The following is an 8,070-nucleotide window of genomic DNA, read 5'->3' on the forward strand; positions in this document are numbered from 1 at the left end:
CCTATGTTACCAGTATACCACAGGATTCCTCTTCGAGAAAATTGTTCAGATGCCTCAGCGTTTAATCAGACACCTAAACTGAGTCTTGCAGGAGGCTTTCCCTGGAATATTTTCCAAGCACAGTTCAAAGTTGCCTGAATTCTAAATCCCACATTTGGGATGCCTCAAGTTCTTCGCTCTGTTTCCCACCTACTCTACAACAGTGAGCCCTTAATCTCTATGGACTAAAAACATCTCCATTTGTTAGGGTATTTTTTTTTTAAGTTTTCATTCATTCATTCACTCACTCACTCACTCACTCACTCATTTATTCGCCCACCCTTTCCTTATCGGCACTATTTATATTTTAAATACTCTAGTGACTATTTTTCTCCAGTAAAGTTCACATGTCACAAAATAACAAGAACAAAACCCCTCCTACCTATGACTCCTTTACTTTAGGAAGAGAATTTTATCTCATCCTTGAGCTCCAAACTGCTTCCCTGAAGACAACATTTCTTGTCAACAAATGCGATGCGTTTGCGGAGTTTGGACAGGCGTTGGCTGCCACTGTTCTCTCTGGCCCGTTCCAGGTCTTTGATTCGGTTACTTCTCCATTCCCTGCCACACACATGCCTGTTCTCCCTCCTGGTTTCCCACTCCCGTCTGTCTGGTTCCTCTTCCTCTAGTCTCCCTGCCTCCTTGTGCAAGCATGTGAGGGTTCTGTTCTGATTCTTGAAGTTCCCTTCTTAGGAATGTCACCCACCTTTGTGGATTCAGTCTTTTTAGGGCAGACAAACTGTCAGAATTTATTTTCAACTCTGACCCCACTGAACTTCAGACCCTAGCCATGGGCTGATTCTGACAGTGGAATGTCTTTACTTGGGTGAGCTGTTCTTCACACACAGCCTCTGCATTTATTTATTTACTTATCCATCCATCCATCCATCCATCCATCCATCCATCCATCCATCCATCCATCCATCCAATTATCTATCTATCTATCTATCTATCTATCTATCTATCTATCTATCTATCCATCCATTTGGCTTCTGAGCTTCTATGCTTATCCCTTCTCCACATCCAATGAGATGACGAGCCAAGAATTTCTCTTTCATTTTTGCCATTGTGGTTTTTTCAAAGTTCAGACAAGCAGTGTGGTCTCTACAAGTGTAGACAGTTGGAACACAAGCCAAGACCAGACTGTAGAATTCAGTGAAAGGATGCGTCTTTGAGCAGAGTATATAAATGTTACTTTTTTCCTTTCTTTCTCCATGTTATCATGATCTCATCCTACACAGGACAGGTGACACTATAGTAATACATTTCGTGTTAGCACTGATTTCAGTTGCTTCCTCATAGAGGCTTAGAGCTCTTTATTCTTCTTCTTCTTCTTCTTCTTCTTTTTTTTTTTTTTTTGGACAGGGTTTCTCTGTATAGCTCTGGCTGGCCTGGCTAGCCTCGAACTCAGAAATCTGCCTGCCTCAGCCTCCCAAGTGCTGGGATTAAAAGCGAGCGCCACCACTGCTTGGCGGAGCTCTTTAATTTTAACAAGAGAAGGGACAGTTGACTGAAAATTAGCAGTTAGTGGGCTGGAGAGAGAGTTCAGTGGTTAGAAGCACTGGCCACTCTTCCAGAGGATGCAGGTTCAACCCAGCACCCAAATGTGGCTCACAGCCAAGCCGCCTGTACTCTGTTTCAGGGTCTCTGACGCCCTCTTCTGGCTTCCACAGGCATTAGGCATGAACATAAAGAACAAACAAACAATAAAAAACAAAAACAAAAAACAAACAAACAAAAAACCCATCGACTGCCAAACAAATAAATGCTTTATATAATAAAGGGGTTGTGTTTTTATTACAGGGTTTCACTGTGTAGCCCAGGCTAGCCTTGAACTTGTAACCCTGCTGCCTCTGCCTCCTGAGTGCTGAGGCCATCAGCTTGTAACACTTTATCTGGTAGTTAGAATCTCCTTTGTGCTCTATAAAGGACAAACTGAAATGTACTTAACCATCCAAGTTCAATACATAGACAAGAACAACTTCTGCAGCAGTGTTTTAACACTTAGATTTTCCTGAATATAGTTCTTGTCAGTAAACTTGAGAATAATGCCAGAGTGAATCAGTCAGTTTCTTAGAGAAGTATTCAATACATTGTAAGGTACCAGTTTCCCTACAGAATCTGAACATGGGGCTGGAGAGACTGCTCAGCTGTGAAAGAGTGCTTGCTGTTCTAGACGATCTGAGTCTGGTTCCCAGGACCCGTGGCAGGTTGCTCAGAACCTCTTTTAACTACAATTCCAAGGAATCTGACAGCCTCTTCTGGTCTCCACAGGGACCTCTCTATCTTCTCTGTCTTTCTGTCTCTCTGTGTCTGTCTGTCTGTCTGTCTGTCTTACACACACACACACACACACACACACACACACACACACACACACACACTAAAAGAAAGCTTAAAATAAGAATCTGAGTATAATAAAGTGACTATAAAATAAGGTAATGTAAGATCTATGGTGTGTACCTTGTTTAGCCTTTCTAAAATTGTATAGAGTTTTCTTATAATAACAGTTCATTTGTAGGTGTGCAAAGATAGGAGATTAGTGTTAATCTATACTGATCATCTGCCAGGGATAAAAAGTCTATTTTCAAGCATTTGATGGGTTGGAGAGGCGGCTCAGCAGTTAGGGAACAAGTGTTGCTAGGCAGAGAATCTGGGTTTGATTCCATCTGTAACCCCAGTGTCAGGGACTCAGTGAGCACACAAGCAAAATATTCATATACATAAAGGAAATAAATCAAAAAATCAAAAACTAAAATTTAAAAAGAATTTGCTATCTCTTGTATTTTAAAAAGTAACAAATCCTAAAATGTCTGCTTGTGGGCTATTTTTACACAAGTGGATACACTATGTATCACCTCCTTTGTGAGGCTAAGATGCTATTATTATAGATGCATCGCTCTCTGGGTTAGAAAGGGCATGTCTCAGGGATGTGGCCCTGGCCCCAGTTTCAGCCTTGGTCCTTATCTCTGAGCTCACTCCTTTGATAAGCAGCCCTGTTTCCTTATGGTATCTATGAAGGTGTCTCTCAAACACATGGGTGTGTTACTGCTTATATCGCTACCTTCCTAATACACAGCTCAAACTAAGCACGTCAAATGTTATCTATTCACACCTCTCCCTTCCTAATGTGCTCCTCCGACATGCCCTCATGTCCATTCTTGTCAGTTTGTTAAGAGCTCCAGTTTTCCCATCTCATGGGCCAAAATGCTAGGGTCATCCTTGTCTGTCCTTCAATACCAACATCCTTCCCCTAATCCAGCCTAGCATCTTAAATCAACATCAGCTCAAATTTTACCTCCCGGTGCACAGTGTTAAAGCCACCTTCTTTTAAAGCCATGTCTGTGTTTCTACGGGGTCAGCACTGTATTCCTAGCACTGACTTTTCCTCAGCACATCATCCCGTTTCCACTCCCCCTGACCCACGCCATCCCCAAACACACAAACACCTCACCATCCATCCATCAGGCTCCTTCTACTGTTCCATTGTGGTTGCTTGCGATTGCAGACCCATTCTTGAGGAGGGCTGTCGCTCCCTTTGCCTCTATATTCTGCCTATCGCTCCCACACTGTTTCCTTCTTCCATGTTCTGTCACCATTGCCTAGAATGACCCCACCCCACCCTCCACACGTTCAGGTTTATCTAAAACTTTATTATACCTTAAATTTAATGGTTAGAGTATTCTTTGGCCACTTTTTCCATACAGGTTCCTCTTCCACCTCAGCCCCAACTAAGAAGCAGTGAAATGTGGGAGAGAAGGGGAGGCCAGTAGAGTTTCGGTCCCAGCTCTGGCCCATATATGGCCCCAGAAGAGTTTACCAGAGTGGATGCTAACTTTATTCCATTGTGAAAGTAGCGGTGTTGGACTAACTGATGAACTCTGCTTTAATGGTTTATATGCTTACATGCCTATGGTTCAAACACACCATTTCCTATGAGTTTCCACAGTAGAGTTCACATTTTGAATTCTTTGCATTTGAGCCAAAATATTACTTTAAAAATGTCCTTCTCCTCCCTACTCCCCTGTAAATATTCCACCTTTCATCTTTCTTCTTGGATTTTTAAAATAGTGTCTTCCATCTCATTCTTTCCAAAATTGTTATTTACATTTTTAACTCTCTTTGGAATTTTAAGGACTTCCTTCCTTTATATTCATAGCTTTTCTAAGCAGTAGACAGCTATTTTTGTTTGATTTTCTACTTTTAAAAATCATACTTTTATATTCTCACTGATTAAGACACATACGTGTGTAAATTTAAGGGTCTTACTGTTCCTCCGCCCCCTTACTTAGGTAGAGGTTTGGGTAAATTCTTTTGCCTACCTAGAACGTCCTTCTAATGCTTGGTCTTTCTGAACATAAATACTAAATAAAGCACCAAAATATAAGGTAATTCCACAGCATGTCAATATGTGCTTTTATGACACAGTTTAACATTTTAAATATGTCCTCAGGAAGCTACTCTGACTTCACATTGAGTGGATGGTCCTCAGAAGTCTAAGCTTTGGTCTCTGTAGAACTCAAATGCTTCTGAACACTGTGGGGCGGGGTTTAAAGATGCTGTCCAATGAGTTTATGGCAGGACACTGGTGCTACTCTTCCTGGATCGTGCTCTTTTAAGGACAGTAGCTGCTGTCCCCCAGATAACAATGAGAAATCTCCTCTTGGGTGTTACAGGTGCTGAAATTTAGTGCCTACTTCCAGGAAGATGTTCCCATATCCATGGAGGAGCATTACCGAATCCGCCAGGTGAACATTTACTACTATCTAGAAGATGATAGCATGTCCATCATCGAGCCCGTAGTGGAGAACTCTGGGATCCCACAAGGCAAGCTAATCAAACGCCAGCGGTTCACCAAGAATGATGTGGGAGACCACTACCACTGGAAGGACCTCAACCGTGGAATCAACCTTACAGTGTACGGCAAAACCTTCCGCATTGTTGACTGTGACCGATTCACTCAGGTATAGTGTGTTCTCTGTGGGCCGGACCCAACAGCACATTCTAGCTGGTGGGATACAATTCACTACTGTATGGGGAAGGGCACTGTTGATTGTGTGTGTGAGTTTCTAAGCAGGTTAGCGTTTGTGTTAACGTGCACACATGTGCCTCTCTTCAGTACAGAGTATAAGCATTAGGGAATCAATGCTAAATTTGTCCTAGCGTTTTAAGAAGTAATTATACACTTATTTTTAAGTGAGTTAGAAAGCTTAGGAACATTATTCCATCTTAACTTGCCTTAACTTGTCTTCACAGCAAAAGTAAAACATGTATTTTGTGAAATTTTAGATTGTAGATGCTTGTCTTAAAATAGTGCCAGAATTGTGCATATTTAAGATATCTAGTTATCTTAGCATGATGCCTTCCTACTATATAAGTGTGCATATATATGTATGTATGTGTATATATGTGTGTGTGTGTGTGTGTGTGTGTGTGTGTGTATGCAAGTGTGTGTGTATATATAAAATGAGTAAATACCTCAGGCAGTTATCAGCTACCATCTGCATTGTAGAGTTTGGTCACTGGAGATATTATCTCTAATACACGCCCAGTCTGTCAACAACTCGTTAGCATCATCATATCACACTTATTTTCAGAGCATGATTTATGACTTTTAAACCCTTCTGAAAGGTGTTGACATTAATTGTGAAATGTTAGGACTTTTTGGAAAGCCAAGGCATTGAATTAAATCCATCAGAGAAGATACCCCTGGATCCTTACACTCAACTCCGGAAAGAGCCTGTTCGCAAATATGTCACTCCGTCAGACTTTGACCAACTGAAGCAGTTTCTCACCTTTGACAAACAGGTAAGCCACCTAATCAAGTAGGCTTACTCCTGCTCGAATGTGGACGTATGTTTATGGGAAAGCTGTCTGGATAGCCTGCATATAATTTAACCATCGTCACACAGTGGTTCCGTGTAGGGCTAAAAGTATGCCAGGGCCTAGATTTCTAACTTTTAAATACATTAAACATTTTATTACATTTTATTGATTTTGGGATGTGTAATGCATGCCATGCATGCACTGCCTTCTGGAGAAGGTCCGAGGATGACTTGTGGGCAATGGCTCTCTCATTCGGCCCTGTGGGTCCTGGGTACTGAGCTCAGGTTGTCACCTGGTGGGCCTGGGCCATCTGACAGGCCCTCAGCTTTATTATTAGAGATAGAAAGGCCTCTGTGGCACTGTCCTGTGAAGCTGTCCATGTGCTCTCATGGTAAAGCAATTCCTGAGCTGCATGCATCTATGTCTCTCTTTCCATTTCAAATTCCTCACTCCTTTTCCTCTGTTGTAGTCGGGGTTACTGTTGTCATGATGAAACATCATGGCCAGAAGCAGCTTGAGGAAGACAGGGTTGGGTTTATTTTCCCTTTCTTCCATGTCACAGTTCATCACTGGAGAAAGTCAGGACAGGAACTCAAGCAAGGCTGAAACCTAGGGGCAGGGATTGATGCCAAGACCGTGGAGGGGTGCTACACACTGGCTTGTTCTTCATGGCTTGCTCAGCCTGTTTTCTTAAAGAGCCCAGGACCACCAGCCCAGGAGTGGTACCACCCACAATGGGCTAGGCCCTCCCCTGTCAATCACTAATCAATACCTAACAGGCTTGCCCTACAGCTTGGTCTTGGGGAGGCATTTTCGCCACCGAGGCCCTCTGATCTCTGATGACTCTACCGTGTGTTAAGTTGACATAAAAGCTCGGTCGCACACTGCTGCCCGCTAAGTTAATCTCACAGAAGATTCCCGGTAGGCTTAAGGGGTTTGGGGGAAAGTTTTAAGCTGTTATATATTTATTCTAATACTACACAGTTATTAAAAGAAAATAAAGTAGTTAATTAAAAGTTATCTTCCTTGATTCTCCAGGAACCCCATCTCAAATGTATCCCCGCTAAATACTGCATTAGTATTAGAGTTCAAAAGGCTCTCTGAGCACTTTCTGACTCTGGCTCAGCTTTCTAGCCCTACTGCAGTACAGAAGCAGAGCTGAATCTTTTTCATCCATAAAGGGAAAGAGAATTAATAATAGCGATTACTCTGAAGTTTTTGTCTTAACTTCCTGAAAGCTTAACTATTTTTTTTTTTTTTAATTTCAGAAGTTCTACTCTGTGCTAGCATGGATTTAGGATTATGGATTTTTCTGGGTTTTTTTGTTTGCTTGTTTGTTTGTTTGTTTGGTTGTGTTTTTATTGTTATTGTTTAGTTTGCTCGTTAGTTGATTTTGTTGAGAAAGGGTCTCACTATGTAGCTCTGGCAAGCACAGAACTCGATATGGGGTAGGGGTGTGGCTGTTTCAAATTCAAAAATGCTCTGCGTCCAGAATTGCAGGATTAAAGGTATACACCACACCCTAATCTAAATTAATTAATTAATTAAATGATTTAGTTATTTCTTTTTGAGGCAAAGTCTCACTAAATAGCCCAGGCTGGCCTCAAGTTTGCTATGCTTCCCAGCCTTGATCTGCACTCACGTTCTTCCTGCCTCTGCATCTCATGCACTCCGATCACAGGCATGAACCACCACACCCGGCTGTCTGCTATTTAAATTAAGAGAATCTGTCCATCCTATTAGCAGTGAATGCTTTTTGATGGAACAGAAAAAATATAGGCTGATTGTGAAAATTCTTTCCACATCAGTTCTAGATACACAGTTCATCATGTATCTATAAAGGGACTATGCGTAAGTCCCTTTATAAGCAACCCCACTATTATTTTTTATTCAGTTTCTCTTTCCCAGACTAATATTCAGGGCCTAAGTAAGCTTTTTTTCTTGGCAAACACTTAGAAGCCTTGTGTTATTCTTCCTGTAGTACATCATTTATTTGGATATTTGCATATCCTTGAATTTATTTTAATTTCCTGCCAGAGAGTGCTTCACCTACTGTCCTTCATTGTCTGATGCACACATGTCAAAGCAGTGAAGCGAAATCTCTGCTTTAGAATCTTTTTTAATGTAAATAAATCTTTTTATTAGATATTTTCTTAATTTACATTTCAAATATTATCCCCAAAGCCCCCTATACCCTCCCCCCAC

At 41.5% G+C, this 8,070-nt stretch overlaps 1 protein-coding gene across 2 annotated transcripts in view; it reads left to right on the forward strand.

Moving 5' to 3' along the window:
- The window catches only part of Efhc1 (EF-hand domain containing 1), a 59,320-nt gene that overhangs the window by 18,966 nt on the left and 32,284 nt on the right, over window positions 1-8,070 (forward strand). For both annotated transcript variants that reach the window (XM_029539041.1, XM_021199075.1), the window contains exons 3-4: window positions 4,716-5,003; window positions 5,698-5,847. In XM_029539041.1, coding sequence (XP_029394901.1) covers window positions 4,716-5,003; window positions 5,698-5,847 — 438 coding nt within the window. The remainder of the gene's footprint in view (window positions 1-4,715; window positions 5,004-5,697; window positions 5,848-8,070) is intronic.

Source organism: Mus pahari, chromosome 5, assembly GCF_900095145.1.
Source record: "Mus pahari chromosome 5, PAHARI_EIJ_v1.1, whole genome shotgun sequence".
Classification (NCBI taxonomy): Eukaryota; Metazoa; Chordata; class Mammalia; order Rodentia; family Muridae; genus Mus; species Mus pahari.